At 38.3% G+C, this 16,429-nt stretch overlaps 1 protein-coding gene across 3 annotated transcripts in view; it reads left to right on the plus strand.

The window, feature by feature from the left end:
- The window catches only part of WDR47 (WD repeat domain 47), a 65,263-nt gene extending 49,947 nt beyond the window's left edge, over positions 1 to 15,316 (plus strand). For all 3 annotated transcript variants that reach the window (XM_039251089.1, XM_039251091.1, XM_039251090.1), the window contains 6 exons: positions 978 to 1,135; positions 3,515 to 3,684; positions 4,392 to 4,562; positions 5,167 to 5,298; positions 10,614 to 10,832; positions 13,959 to 15,316. In XM_039251089.1, coding sequence (XP_039107020.1) covers positions 978 to 1,135; positions 3,515 to 3,684; positions 4,392 to 4,562; positions 5,167 to 5,298; positions 10,614 to 10,832; positions 13,959 to 14,101 — 993 coding nt within the window. In that variant the 3' untranslated portion in view covers positions 14,102 to 15,316. The remainder of the gene's footprint in view (positions 1 to 977; positions 1,136 to 3,514; positions 3,685 to 4,391; positions 4,563 to 5,166; positions 5,299 to 10,613; positions 10,833 to 13,958) is intronic.
- The last annotated feature ends 1,113 nt before the right edge of the window (positions 15,317 to 16,429 follow it).

Here is a 16,429-nt window from a genome sequence, read left to right on the forward strand (position 1 = left end):
TAAAAATGAGGTTCAAATTAAATGTTCTGATTAAACTCCTTTTCACAGTTTTAAAAGGGTATTTTACAATTTCAATTTGAAATATTACAGTATTCATTGCTAGAGATCATTAAACTATCCCCCAACCCTCAAGTGGATTGAATAATAGTCTTTTATACTTCCTACTTTTTGAAGCACAAATGATACTCTATTAACTTTGTGGGAATTATATATGTGGCCTATTTTTTTCTTGATAAAGATAGCCATATAGAAATGCATATTCTCGGGGCGCCTGGGTGCCTTAGTTGGTTAAACGTCCGACTTTCGCTTAGGTCATGATCTCGCGGTTCGTGGGTTCGAGCCCCGCGTCAGGGTCTGTGCTGACTGCCAGCTCAGAGCCTGGAGCCTGTTTCAGAGTCTGTGACTCCCTCTCTTTCTGACCCTCCCCTGCTCATGCTGTCTCTCTCTCTCTCTCCTAGAAATAAATAAAACATTTAAAAAAAAAAAAAGAGGGGCGCCTGGGTGGCTTAGTCGGTTAAGCGTCCGACTTTCGCTTAGGTCATGATCTCGCGGTTCGTGGGTTCGAGCCCCGCGTCAGGATCTGTGCTGACTGCCAGCTCAGAGCCTGGAGCCTGTTTCAGTCTGTGACTCCCTCTCTCTCTGACCCTCCCCTGCTCACGCTGTCTTTCTCTCTCTCTCCTAGAAATTAATAAAAATCTTAAAAAAGAAAAAAGAAATGCATATTCTCATATTTTGTCATAGTAGGCAAAGAAAAACTTGAATGTGTGCTCTCTGAACTTAGTTCAGAAATGGGCAGCAAAAAAGAAAATTTTGGCTTAATGTGAATTTGCCATTTAAAAGAATATGTGATTGTAGGTAGTGAACATAAAGTGATAAAGTAAATAATACAGTTCAAATGAATTTAAAATGGACTAAAGATAAATTCTTTCAAATTTACTTTTTTCATAGAATGACTTTCATATTTATTCTTTCCATAGGATGACAAATCAAAAAAGCAGTTTGTTTGTATTAACACTCTAGAAGACACACAAGCTGTTAGAGCAGTGGCTTTTCATCCCGGTGGTGGTTTATATGCTGTAGGCTCAAATTCAAAAACTCTGAGAGTATGTGCCTATCCAGAAGTAATCGATCCAAGGTAAGTAAGGATAGATGTTTTGTACTGTCAATCTTTAGTTTTTAATTTAGCTATATTAGTTCTATTTTCAGAATTGCCATTCTTGGGGTGCCTGGGTGGGTCAGTTGGTTAAGCGTCTGACTTCGGCTCAGGTCATGATCTCATGGTGCGTTGGTTCAAGCCCTGTATTGGGCTCTGTGCTGTCAGCTAGCTCAGAGTCTGGAGCCTGTTTCAGATTCTGTGTCTCCCTCTCTCTGACCCTCCCCTGCTCATGCTGTCTCTCTCAGAAATAAATAAAACATTAAAAAAAAAATTGCCATTCAGTAGTGTTTAATTTTTATTCCTTTTTATTAAACATTAAAATTTTTATTTTCAATGCTTAGGAAATATACATCAGAATTGTCAATTTTATAAATTTTTATCATAAAATGTTTTTATTGGGCCATGAATTCGATATGTAACTGAAAGAGAATCTTTTGATCTGATCCGTTTTCTAAATCAATATTAAGTACCTTCTAGGTACTGGTGATTTATCAGTCTTCTTTTTCTGTTTTTAATTATGAAACTTTTCAAGCATACACAAAAGTAGATATTAGTACAGGGCAGTGCAATAATTGTTGAGATTTTTGTTATATTTGCTTCATCCTTTTTGTTTGTTAAAGTATTTTAAGGGAAATCCTGGATATGTCATTTCACCCTTTAGGATGACTCTCCAAAAACATGTACATTTTCTTACACAGACTTGATGTTATCATCATACCTAAAATTTTTAGTATCCTATTTGTCTGTGTTTTAAAGTGCAGGTAAGATCTGTTACTCCACTAAACCGATGTTTGACTCCCATTAAAGGCCAAACTTAAAAGAGTATGACATTCGGGGCGCCTGGGTGGCTTAGTCGGTTAAGCGTCCGACTTTCGCTTAGGTCATGATCTCGCGGTTCGTGGGTTCGAGCCCCGCGTCGGGCTCTGTGCTGACTGCCAGCTCAGAGCCTGGAGCCTGTTTCAGTCTGTGACTCCCTCTCTCTCTGACCCTCCCCTGCTCATGCTGTCTCTCTCTCTCTCTCTCCTAGAAATAAATTAAAAAAAAAAAAGAGTATGACATTCAGGGCCTTCCACAGCCATGCCTGCAACTCCTCACCTACCATGTCAGTCAGTTTCCAGCTGGCACTTGCCATACTCTATTTTATCTTCATTGGAGCTATTCTGCCATCTTTTTGTGTAAAAATTCTCCCTGTCCTTTAAGGCCTAGTACTTTGTACTGGACCAGAACACTTATACTTGCCTTACTGTACGTGGGTAGTCATGACAGCATCAATCCTTGCAAGATTTTTTTTTTTTTTGAGAGAGCAAGCAAGAGAATGCACATGCTGGAGGGGAAAGAGCAGAGGGAGAAGGAGAAAGAGAATCTCACATGCCCAGAGCAGAGCGAGATCATGGCCTGAGCCAAAATCAAGAGCCAGATGCTTAACCAACTGAGCCACCTAGGCACCCCATTCCCTGTAAGATTTTAAACTCTGGAAGGAACTCTTGCCTCCTTTCTTTGCCTTCCCTCAGCTCCAGTCAATTGCTCATATTATATGTTTAATAAATGTTTTTTGAACTTTTTGAATTTGGAAGCATTAGTAGCTCTTTTTTTTTTTTCATTCTTCTGTGTTTCTGACTTAAAATCCATGAAAAATATATGTGAAATAGAGATTCTTTTTTTAATGTTTGAGAGAGAGAGAGACAATGCGAGTAGGGGAGGGGCATAGAGAAAGGGAGAAACAAAATCTGAAGCAGGCTCCAGGCTCTGAGCTGTCAGCATGGAGCTGGACATGGGGGTCCAGCTCACAAATTGTGAGGTTGTTACTTGAGCTGAAGTCAGACGCTTAACCGACTGAGCCACCCAGACTCGCCAAGTGAACTTGAGACTTTAAAAAAAATAATCTTGGGGTGCCTGGGTGGCTCAGTCGGTTAAGCGTCTGACTTCAGCTCAGATCATGATCTCCTGGCTCATGGGTTTGAGCCCGGAGTCAGGCTCTGTGCTGACAGCTCAGAGCCTGGAGCCTGTCTTTAGATTCTGTGTCTCCCTCTCTCTCTGACCCTACCGTGCTCACACTCTCTCCCTCTCTCTCAGAAATAAAACATTAAGAAAAAATTTTTAAATAACTGAATAAAAATTAAAAATAAACTTATTCCCTATGTGGTCTAAAGTAGGTTAGTCTAATAATAGTTTATAATTTTACTTTTCCATTTTAAATATACTTTAAATTCATTTCTTTTGCTTCAAGATTTTGAAAATTGTTATAGATGCATTGTCTGATCCTCCTTTCTGTTCCCTTCATCAAGACAATTGTAATAGAGTTTCATTAACTTTAGCAAGCAAAAAATTGAAATGTCTTTCTGTAATGTTTCCATTTAGTGCACATGACATCCCTAAGCAGCCAGTGGTACGTTTTAAAAGGAATAAACATCATAAAGGATCTATTTACTGTGTGGCTTGGAGTCCTTGTGGACAATTATTAGCAACAGGATCAAATGACAAATATGTTAAAGTTCTGCCCTTCAATGCAGAGACTTGTAATGCAACAGGTAGGTCCCAAGTATGTAAGCAGTAGCCTGCTAATGTATTTTTAATGTTTTCCCTATGTTGTATCTTTGATACATCTTTGTATTATTTTCAGTAAAATCTAAGAACATAGCCTTAAGAGTTGTCTTATAATTGCTTAGTTGCATTCATAAGACATTATTATTTTTTAGTAAGTTCTTATAGGTGTTGTCTAATTCTTAGAAAACTATTGTTATTCAGAAAGATAACTTTTGGGGTGCCTGGGTGGCTTAGTGTCCAACTCTTGATTTTGGCTTGAGTCATGATCTCTTGGTTTGTGAGTTTGAGCCTCACATCAGGCTCTGTGCTGACAGTGAGGAAACTGGGATTCTCTGTCTCCCTCTTTTTCTGCCTCCCCCCTCAGAAATAAAGAACCATTTAAAAAAAAAAAAAAAGAAAGATAACTTTTAAATAACTACCAGCAGTACATTAATGAATATGCTCCAGAGAGTACCTGTCTTCTCTTTCCTTTTCTTTGAGATAAGAGAAGATAACTCTGTAGCTCTGTTTTGATAATAACTAAATCAGTATTTTGATTTCTTGAAGATTTTTGCCTAGTAAAGTGAAATTGATTGTAGTATCAATCCCTCTTTACCATTATTCTTGCTTGTGTTTGAGACAGTTTAGCAATATCAAATTATCACAGTAAGTTGAGCAGCATCTTTTTTTTTAATTCTTACTGTTGTTTCAGGACCGGATCTGGAATTTAGTATGCACGATGGGACAATTAGAGACTTGGCATTTATGGAAGGCCCAGAAAGTGGTGGAGCTATTTTGATAAGTGCTGGAGCAGGGGATTGTAACATTTATACAACTGATTGTCAAAGAGGACAGGGCCTGCATGCTCTGAGTGGACACACTGGTATGTGATAGCTTCAGATGCTACTTTTCTTTTTGTTTAACCTGTGCTTTTATCAAAAGTGACTTCTTCAAGACAGGAAGTATTTTTATTGTAAAAATTTACTTTGGGAACTTTAGATAACAGCATGTTAATGATAGGTAACATTTCTTTGTGTGCTAAATCTTTTGCTTATACACATAATTTAATCCTTACAATAATCATATGTGGCAGGAAGTTTTGTTTCCATCTAACATATGAAATAAACAAAACTTGAAAAGGCAAAATGACTTGACCAATATCCTATAGCTGAATATGGCAGAACTGAGATAAGACCTCAGGTCTGCCCCTTGCAAACCCAGTGTTCTAACCCCACAATCCTGTGCTTTGCCATAATTTCAAATGATAATATTTTTTTCAGTACTAATTATGATACCCTAAAATGCTCAATAACAGAGAAGATTTGTTTTGAAAATTGCCGATATATTTGATATATGTGGAAAATTCCTGCCACCCAGTGTATTTGATTAACCACACCATCACATGCCTAATAATGAGTATCTAGCTTTGAATGTGTTTAAGAAAAGTATTGGTCCACAGTAATAACTGAGTATATGATCTTTTCTAGGGCATATTTTAGCACTTTATACCTGGAGTGGCTGGATGATTGCATCTGGTTCCCAAGATAAGACTGTTAGATTTTGGGATCTTCGAGTACCAAGCTGTGTTCGTGTTGTTGGCACAACATTCCATGGAACTGGTAGGTTTTTCTGGAATCAAAATGAATTTATATGACAAAGAAACTGTGTAAAATGCACTTACCTACTTCCTCTCCCCTGCAACACATATGTTAGAAAAAGGTAGGAACAAATAGTAAAACAGATACTTGGTAGTTTACTGATTACTTTAAATTCTTTTACAATACTTTCATCTCTTACTTTCTGTGTAAAAGGCGAAAGATTTATGCGATCTGAAGAGAAACCAGAGTATTCTTACTATCTTTGTAAAAATAACATTCAGCTTAGCAAACTGAGGCCCAGGGACATTAAATATCATGCCCCAATCATTCTGTTAGAAGGGCTCTTTTAGAACTGAGACCTTTAAAAAACATGTTTTAAAATACACAGGGCAGAAATTGAAATTGAACATAATCATTTTCTTCCCACTCCTGTTTCTTGGATGTCTTTCCCTAAGGAACCAATTTCTTATTTATTCTTCTAGAAATATTCTTTAAGTATATAACCATTAAATTTATATGTCATAATCTTCTGTCTTCTCTAAACATGTGTATACATGCACACAGAAATGGTAGCATATAATACATGACTTACTTTTTTTTTTAATGTTAATTTTTTGAGAGAGAGAGAGACAGATTAAGACAGAGAGCATGAGTGTAGGAGAAGCAGAGAGAGAGGTCGATACAGAATCTGAAACAGGTTCCAGGCTCTGCACTGTTAGCACAAAGCCCAACATCGGCATGAACTCACGAACTCTTGAGATCATGACCCAAGCCAAAGTCGGGCACTTAACCCACTGAACCACCTAGATGCCCCTAAACATGACTTACTTTTTGAACTTAACACTATACTTTGGATCATTCTTTGTAAACTGAGGGTACTGCTCTTTGTGTTATATCATCTTTTAAAACACTGGTATCTAAGAGCAGCATAGTATCCTGCCATTGTTCTTATTTTAGAGTCCCTTTTCTGCCTTTGTAGTTTTTTTTTTTTTTTTTTTAATTTATTTCTAGGAGAGAGAGAGAGAGACAGCGTGAGCAGGGGAGGGTCAGAGAGAGAGGGAGTCACAGACTGAAACAGGCTCCAGGCTCCGAGCTGGCAGTCAGCACAGAGCCCGATGCAGGGCTCGAACCCACGAACCGCAAGATTATGACCTAAGCGAAAGTCGGACACTTAACCGACTAAGCCACCCAGGTGCCCCTGTAGTTTTTATTTTTATTTACTTATTTATTTTTTAGGTTATTTTTTATTTTTATTTTTTTAATAGTTTATTGTCAAGTTGGTTTCCATATAACACCCAGTGCTCATCCCCACAAGTGCCCTCTTCCATGCCCATCTCCCCCCTCCCCCCACACCCATCAGTCTTCAGTTTGTTCTCAGCATTCAAGAGTCTCTCATGGTTTGCCTCTCTCCCTTTCCCCCACCATTTCCCCCCTTCTTCTCCCCCATGGTCCTCAGTTAAGTTCCTCCTGATCCACCTATACGTGCACACATGTGATATTTGTCCTTCTCTGCCTGACTTATTTCGCTCAGCATAACACCCTCAAGGTCCATCCATGTTGCTACACATGGCCAGATTTCATTCTTTCTCATTGCCATGTAGTATTCCATGGTATAGATAAACCACATCTTATTGATCCATTCGTCCGTTGATGGACACTTAGGCTCTTTCCATGATTTGGCTATTGTTGAGAGGGCTGCTATGAACATTGGGGTACATGTGATCCTATGCATCAGCACTCCTGTATCTCTTGGGTAAATTCCTAGCAGTGCTATTGCTGGGTCATAGGGGAATTGTGTTGTTAATTTTTGGAGGAATCTGCACACTGTTTTCCAGAGGAGCTGCAACAGTTTACATTCCCACCAACAGTGTAGGAGGGTGCCCGTTTCTCCACATCCTTGCAAGCATCTAGAGTCTCCTGATTTGTTCCTTTTAGCCACTCTGACCGGCATGAGGTGGTATCTCAGTGTGGTTTTGATTTGTATTTCCCTGATGAGGAGGGATGCTGAGCATCGTTTCATGTGTCTGTGGGCCATCTGGATGTCCTCTTTGGAGAAGTGTCTGTTCATGTCTTCTGCCCATTTCTTCACTGGATTATTTGTTTTTTGGGTGTGAAGTTTGGTGAGTTCCTTATAGATTTTGGATACCAGCCCTTTATCTGATATGTCATTTGCAACTATCTTTTCCCATTCCATTGGTTGTTATTAGTTTTATGGATTGTTTCCTTTGCCGTGCAGAAGCTTTTTATCTTGATAAGGTCCCAATAACTCATTTTTGCTCTTGATCCCCTTGCCTTTGGGGATGTGTCAAGTAAGAAATTGCTGCGGTTGAGGTCAAGGAGGTTGTTTCCTGCTTTCTCCTCTAGGGTTTTGATGGTTTCCTGTCTCACATTCAGGTCCTTTATCCATTTTGAGTTTCTTTTTGTGTATGGTGTGAGAAAATGATCTAGTTTCATTCTTCTGCATGTTGCTGTCCAGTTCTCCCAGCACCATCTGTTAAAGAGGCTGTCTTTTTTCCTTTGGAAACTCTTTTCCACTTTGTCAAAGATTAATTGGCCATACATTTGTGGGTCCAATTCTAAGTTCTCTATTCTATTCCATTGGTCTATGTGTCTGTTTTTGTGCCATGCCTTTGTAGTTTTTAATAGCAATTCTGTGGCACTGTTCCAAGTGAAAAGAACTACCTTTTATTCTTAATTTTCAGTGGCATTTTTGTTTTATTTTAGGCTTTATCAATTCTCTTGGCTTTCGTGGACCTTCCCCCCCACCCTCCAGGAATATCTTAACTTACTATTTTATTTTATTTTATTTTTTTAAATCAGTTTTTTTATTTAAAAAAAATTTTTTTAATGTTTATTTATTTTTGAGACAGAGACAGAGTGTGAGTAGGGAAGAAGTAGAGAGAGAGAGAGACATAGCATCTGAAGCAGGCTCCAGGCCCTGAGCTGTCAGCACAGAGCCTGATGCAGGGCTCCAACTCACAAACCATGAGATCATGACCTGAGCTGAAGTCGGACATTTAACTGAGCCACCCAGGTTTATTTTGATAAACTTTTTTTATGACTAGAGGTGGTGTAAAATTACCAGCCAAATATTAATATACAGCTCCCTGGGGACTGGCATTGACACAGTAAATATTTCTGGGTGTTTCACTTGAAGTTCACTCAGTGCTCTGGGTTTTTGGTTTTGTTTTTTTTTTTAAGGTTTTATTTTAATTCCAGTTAGTTAACATGCAGTGTTATTTTAGTTTCAGGTGTACAATATAGTGATTCAACTATTCCATACATCACCTGGTAGTCCTTACAAGTGCACTCCTTAATGTCCCCATCATCTATTTAACTCCTCCCCTCACCCACCTTCCCTCTGGTAACCATCAGTTTGTTCTCCATAGTTAAGAGTCTGTTTCTCAGTTTGTCTCTCCATTTTGTTTCTTAAATTCCACATATGCGTGAAATCATATGGTATGTGTCTTTCTCTGACTCATTTCACTTAGCTTTATAGCCTCTAGCTCCATCCATGTTATTGCAGATGTCAAGATTTCATTCTTTTTTATGGCTGAATAATATTTCATTGTGTATATACTGCATATTCTTTATTCATCAATTGATGGACACTTGGGCTGCTTCCATAATTTGGTTATTATAAATAATGCTGCTGTAAACATAGGGGTGTGTGTATCCCTTTGAATTAGTATTTTTGTATTCTTTGAGTAAATACCCAGTAGTGCAATTGCTGGATCATAGGGTAGTTCTATCTTTAACTTTTTGAGGAACTTCCATACTGTTTTCCAGAGTGGCTATACCAGTTTGCATTCCCACCAACAGTACACATTACTTCTTTCTTCTCCACATCCTCACCAACACCTGTTGTTTCTTGTGTTTTTTATTTTAGCCATTCTAAAGCATTAACTCCTCTTTAAATGTTGCACTACTAGGTATTTACTCAAAGGATACAAAAATTCTGATATGAAGGGACACCTGCACCCTGATGTTTATAGCAGCATTATCAACAATAGCCTAATTGTGGAAAGAGCCAAAATGTCCATCAGCTGATGATGGATAAAGAACATGTGGGCCTTCTAATCTTTAGGTCTCATGAATTGTGAGATAATGCCCTGAGCTGAAATCAAGAGCCAGACACTTAACCGAGCCATGCAGGCATCCCTGGCCCTAACCTGCCTTTTATGTCTCAGCTACAGACTACCTCTTAGGTTAACTTGTTGAACCAAGTGACTCCAGCAGACTAAGCCACCTATCCTTAAACATTTTTATACTTTTCCTCTAAACATTATTTCTTGTAATTCTTCCTGCAGGTAAAGATTATTTTTACATATGTGTATAATAAATACAGACACACTCTCTCTTATTTATACTATTTACTGTTCTGTGAGATCTAACTTATGCCCCTTTTTTCTGCAAAGTATTCCCAGGCCACTTCAGTCTAGAGGAGTGTTCTTCAACCTTATTTTCATTATTGCCCCCTGCTAGGAGAAAAAATAAATTAACTTTTTTCCTAATAAGAGAAATTAAATACTAAGGAATAAGATTTTATTAGGTGGGATTAAGCTTTGTGGGGAGGGCTACAAACTAATGCTGATGTTTGACTTTTTTGTCCCCTGGGAACCATTTTGCACCCCCTTGGGGACATTATTGCCCCCATTGAAAATGCATGGTCTGGACTTAGGGGTGCAGCCTGTGAACTCCGCACTTATTTTCATCCAGTTCCTGCTGGCAGTTATTTCTATGTTTCCTTGCCTATGTCCTAAAACATATTTTATTATTTAATTTCTTATTCCATCAACTAGACTCTGAGCTGGTTACAGGAGTATTTCTGGACACTTACCCAGCAGTGATAGCACTGCCGTGGGATAAGGGGCTTATATATTGTACTATTGTGTTACAGGTAACGGTGTTTCAGGGGGTTTTCCCAAATGATTTTTAAAAAGATGGACTTTCTCATTTCTCATAGAATCTTGCTTATACTTTGTGTCTAAAAAGGATCAAGGTGTTTATTGGTTCAGTGGGTTTTTTTAATGTTTATTTTTGCGAGAGAGAAAGAATGAGAGTGTATGCGTGCGTGGGGATGTGTGTGCAGAGGGAGGGAGACAGATGATCTCCCCAATGCAGGGCTTGAACTCATGAATCACCAGATCATGACCTCAAATGAAGGCAGACACTGAACTGACTGAGCCACCCAGGAGCCCGTGGTTGAATGTTAACTTGGATTTTTTCCTTAACAGTATTGATAAGCTACATTAAATTTTTAATGTATGGATCAGTGAACACAATTAGCTGTATTGGTTTTTCCATGTGAAACATTTATTCTGTCTTCTCTACAGGCAGTGCGGTGGCATCTGTAGCGGTAGATCCCAGTGGACGTCTCTTAGCCACAGGACAAGAAGATTCTAGCTGCATGTTGTATGACATAAGAGGAGGAAGAATGGTACAAAGCTATCATCCTCATTCCAGTGATGTTCGCTCTGTTCGGTTCTCTCCTGGAGCTCACTACTTGCTAACAGGATCCTATGATATGAAAATAAAAGTGACAGACCTGCAAGGTGAGGGAGATTGACCTCTTCCTTTTTTGTAGACTCTCCTGTTTGGGATTCTTTTTTAATCCACGTATAATGTTTTTAAAACTTATTTTTTAAATTCCAATATAATTAGTATATGGTGTTACATTACTTTCAGGTGTAAAATAGTTACTTGACAATTCCATACGTCACCTCGTGCTCATTGAGATAATTATACTCTTAATCCCCTTCCTCTTCACTTATTTCATCCATCCCCTGCCCCCCCCCCCCCCCCCCCCCCCCCCCCCCCCCCCCCCCCCCCCCCCCCCCCCCCCCCCCCCGCCGGCCCCATGTACCTCCCCTCTGGGAACCATCAGTTCTCTATAGTTGAGACTCTGGTTTTTTTGTTTGTCTCTTGTTTTCTTTGTTTTATTTCTTGAATTACACATATGAGTGAAATCATATGGTATTTGTCTTTCCCTGACTGATTTATTTCACTTAGTATTATACTCTCTATCCATGTTGTTGGGAATGCCAAGACTTCATTCTTTTTTATGGCTGAGTAATATTCCTGTGTGTGTGTTCCACATCTTATTTATCTGTTCATCTATTGATGGATATTTGGGTTGCTTCCATACCTTGGCTATTGTAAATAATGCTACCATAAATATAAGGGTGCATGTATCTTTTGAATTAGTGTTTTTGTATTCTTTGGGTAAATATCCAGTAATGGAATTACTAGATCATATGGTAATTCTAGTTTTAATTTTTTGAAGAACCTCCATACTGTTTTCCACTGTGGTTATACAAGTTTGCATTCCCATCTATTGGTTCATAAGAGTTCCTTTTTTCTCCACATCCTCACCAAAACCTGTTGTTTCTTGTGTTGTTGATTTTAGCCATTCAGACAGGTGTGAGTTGATACCACATTATAGTTTTGACTTACATTTTCCTGACAATGAGTGATGTTGAGCATCTTTTCATGTGTCTGTTGGCCATCTGTCTGTCGTCTTTGGAGAATTGTCTGTTCATGTCTTCTGCCCATTTTTAATTGGATTATTTGGGGTTTTGGTGTTGAGTTGTGTAAGTTCTTTATATTTTTTGGTTACTAATCCTTTGTCTTTGTTTTGTTGATTGTTTCCTTTGCTGTGCAGAAGCTTGTTATTTTGATGTAATCCCAGTTTTGTTGATTGTTTGCTGTGCAGAAGCTTGTTATTTTGATGTAATCCCAGTTGTTCATTTTTGCTTTTGTTTCCTTTGCTTTATGAGACACATCTAGAAAATGTTGCTTCTGTTGCTGTCAGAGAAATTACTGCCTGTGCTCTCTTCCAAGATTTTTATGACTATTTGGTATTTTGTTGTTAATCTAGTATAATCAACTATATAATATTTTCAAATTTTAGTTTTCTAGTATTCACTGGGAAAATTACTGGTACTGTATTGATGTGAATTACAGCAAATTATTAAACAAATCAAGTGAATATCTTATTAAGTAGTTTTTAAAATATTGAAAAGAATCAGCACTTACTACACTGAATTGTTTTGAGTTCAATGATGGTAGATGTTAAAATACACACTTATGAACTCCTGTTTCTTTCTACTTTAAAGTTTATTTATTTATTTTGAGAGCGAAAGAGAGAACTCAAGCAGGGGAGGGGCAGAGAGAGAATCCCAAGCAGGCTCCGCACTGTCAGTGCAAGCCTGATGCAGGGCTTGAACACATGAACCATGAGATCATGACCTGAGTCAACACCAAGAGTCGGCTGCTTAACCGACTGAGCCACCTAGGTGCCCCTGCTTCTACTTTAAAAAACTTATAATATGTGTAACTATATCTTCATCTAGTTTTATTTTTAATCATTTAGTATGCAGATACTTATTTTGTATCAATTAGGGACAGAAGAGAGATGAATAAGATAGGGAACTTCCTCCTTGATGGAGCTTACATTTTAGAGGTCAACACAAAGTAAACCAGATAATGATGTAATTTCAGGTTATTGGTAAGCGCTATTGAAAAATTAGCAAGGTGGGAGAGAGTGACGGGGTGCATGGGAGGTCTATTTTAGGTAGGCTCGGGTAGGTCTCTAGAGAACTGCCATTTGTGCAGAGACTTGTGTGATAAGAAGGCACAAGCCAGGCCCGGACCCCAGGATAGACCATAACTACTGGAGAGGTGCTGAGGCAGGAGTGAATTCAGCAGGTTCACGACACTGCAAGAAGCCAATGTGGCTGGGACTTAGAGAACTAAGGGAGTGAGAGACAGAAGAATAAATCTGAGGCAGGGTTTTATAGGCATCTTTAAAAAGGGTGATCTGACCTGATAGTTATTGGTATTGTTAAAAAGATAATTTTGAGTTCTGTAGGGAGAATGGATTAGAAGTATAAAGGATAATTTTGAGTTCTGTAGGGAGAATGGATTAGAAGTATAAATATCAGTGAGGAGGTTATTGGAACAGTTCAGTTGAGGGATGATTGTAGCTTGGGCTAAGGGGGTAGAGGTAGAGGTGGTACAAAGTGACTGAATTTAGGATATATTTTAATTTGGATGAAATTTCAGGAGTGAGGGGAATGCTGAGTCCTAGGTTTTCAGCATCGTGCCATTAATTGAGATAAGGAAGACAGGTAGGAGGAGGAACTGGTTTGGGCAAGAGAATCAAGAGTTCAGTTGAACAAATGAAGAGGAGTATCAGGCAGTCAAGTGAGATGATGAGTAGCTATTTGCATACTAGCCGGAGCTCAGGTGGGAAGTCAAGGTTGGTGGTGAAATGTGTGAGTCACAAGTATACAAATGGCCATGGTTCCATGGTACTAGATGAAATTCCGTAGGAAGTGGGTATAAAGTAAACAGGAAATGTTGAAAGCTGATTCCTGGGAAAGGAACAGCAGACCAGCAAAGGATGTAGTGGCACCGAAGTCAGGGAGAAGTCAAGTTGAGAGAGAGTTTCAAGGAGAGAGTGGCAGCTGCGTCAGATGTTGCTGTCTATATTTTACTGAATACTACTAACATGATTAGATATTGAGCAATTTATGCCTGTTTAAACCTTTAAATGTGTTAAATTGATGTAGTTTAGGACTTTGTATACTATAATGTCTTCAAGTAGCAGGAAGTCTGTGAAATCCATATGTATACTTATTTTGCATTGTAAATCAGTGTCACTCTTTTTATTTCAGGAGATCTCACTAAACAGCTTCCTATCATGGTGGTGGGGGAACACAAGGACAAGGTGATTCAGTGCAGATGGCACACCCAGGATCTGTCCTTCCTGTCGTCCTCTGCAGACAGAACTGTAACTCTCTGGACTTACAACGGATAGAATACACCCAGTGTCAATCTATGCAGTGAAAGCACAGAGACTTAAGACTACTGAGTTGTGAAAATAACAAATCTGAAGAACATAGACTGACTGGGAAAGTGGCTTAGCACGAGGAGGCCCCTTATTAACATGTATCCCTTTGATAGGAACTGTTGGGTGGAGTTATTCTGCAGTGCTTTCAGTCTTCCATGTGCACTCGTGCTGCTGTGATCTGCTATATGTAGTCTTGTTGCCAAAGTCTGCGGAAGAGCTCGTATGTTGTCAGTGTGCACTCCAAGTCACGGTGGACGATGTGTTTACGGTTTAGTATTAAATGCATTCCTTGGTCTTTGCCTAAATAACAGTTTTATATACACATTGAAATTGAACTATACTTTAAGCATATTACTACATGTAACGCAACCAACTGTATACAAATTAAACATAGGTGTTCAGAAATTACTTTTCTCACAAGCCCGTGATACTGTATCACTTGTCAGCTAGAGGTCAGAATTTTATATCTCTCTCAAAAGTTACATGGTTATTTTCACTAAGGATCATTATGAAGTTGAAAGATGGATAAGAAAACTGCTTCTTAGTTCATTATGTGGTATTGGCCTTTTCTTTCTTAAACCCAGGGATATAATTGCTATTTTGTCACATTATTTTGTTTCAGGCTTAAAGGGTAAATATGTTTGCTTCAGAAACTTGTTCATTTCAGTTTTTTGAATGCAACAGGATACCTCCCTTCTACACTGTACTGTAGAAGCAGAGCAGCAGCGTTATGTGATGCAATATTTGATGGTACAGTAAGCTGACTGGCTAGCATTTTTTCCTCTTAAAAATAAAATCTTTGCCATAGACGATAGCATGGTTTGAAATGCTATGTCTGCATGATAATTTAAAATGGAAAAATTTAAACTTTGCACTCCAAAAGCTTATTTAGATTTGTTTCTTGCACTGTTTTGTGTAATGCAGAATAATGATTTTATTTCTATGGCATTGTAGATCCTAACTTTTATGTATCTTTATTTTCATATTGTACAGTAATTTTACTTTAAATTATTAAATAGGCTATTTTATTTATTTCAAATACAGTTGAGTTGGTTCTAATTATTGAACTGTCTGTGCACTGTACGTAGCAAGCATTTTTAATCTATTCTATACAAGTGGAAAGGATATTAGAAGTGTAACTGTGCTGTTATTTCAATAAAGACCTCTTGACACCTAAAAGAATTCCTCTTCCTCAGTGTTTGTGACTTTCAATTTAGAGTGTTATTTTTTTTCCAGTTTACTTGGAGGTGTTGTGGTCCAGTGAGTGAACCCCACAATCAGTTTCTTAAATTTCTTTCTATAGTTCTTCTACTAACTTACTTTTATTTTTATTACTGTTTTTTAATTTGAGAGAGAGAGAGGGAGAGAATGTGAGCAGGGAAGAGGGGCAGAGAGAGAGAAAAAGAGAGAATCTTAAGAGGCTCCACACTCAGTGTGAAGCCCAATGTGGGGCTCAATCCCACAGTCGCGAGATCATGACCTGAGCCCAAATCAGGAGTTGGATGCTTCACCGACTAAGCCACCCAGGTGCCCCTACTAACTTACTTTTTAACCCCTGGCAACTGCCTGACTTTGTGTGTCTCCTATCTCTTTTATTCACTAGAAGTCTAGGGAACTGTCCATCCTGGATATATTGTGAAAGTTGATTAATAAAAGCCCAGCAAAATATATAAATTGCAAGTTAGTCTACAAATATGTTGAACTGAGTGCTTTTAAAGAAATGAAATCTAATTAGTTGTGTATATTCAGTAGGTACACTGTTTTCCTACCTTTGCAGAGGGGAATTCTTCTAAAAGTTTGCCACATCTCTTCAGTTTACTTTTCATGCTTAAGTTTACATATTCTACATATTACAGCAGGTCATTAGTGTTAAGTGTAAAACTAGGAAAAAAGGCATTTTCCTGAAATAGACCAGCTGAACTTCATGGTAAAAAAAAAAAAAGTGTTCATAAAATTATTACATATTCATGACTATCAAGAAGAGAACTTTTAAGATCCTCCTGTATATGGGGTATGGAATTCATTTTGTAGTGTATTAGATAATAAGCACTAGACATTATATTCTTTTAATAAGCATCTGGTTATTTATGTCCTTTTTCCTATGCCTCCACACTGTCTTCCTCATGGCATGGAGGTGAATAGATTCTTGGAGGTTCATGTGAACAAGAAAATAAGAGAACTGAAGTATCTAGTGGGGATGTGGGGAAGGAGAGGGGGAAAGGGAAGGGGTGCAGAAAATGTTAACCCCTAACCACAGAAGTATCAGAAGTCTGATTCAAATCTTATTTTTTTTAA

The sequence above is a fragment of the Hyaena hyaena genome, unplaced genomic scaffold (genome assembly GCF_003009895.1).
Source record: "Hyaena hyaena isolate Hyena2069 unplaced genomic scaffold, ASM300989v1 scaffold_390, whole genome shotgun sequence".
Classification (NCBI taxonomy): domain Eukaryota; kingdom Metazoa; phylum Chordata; class Mammalia; order Carnivora; family Hyaenidae; genus Hyaena; species Hyaena hyaena.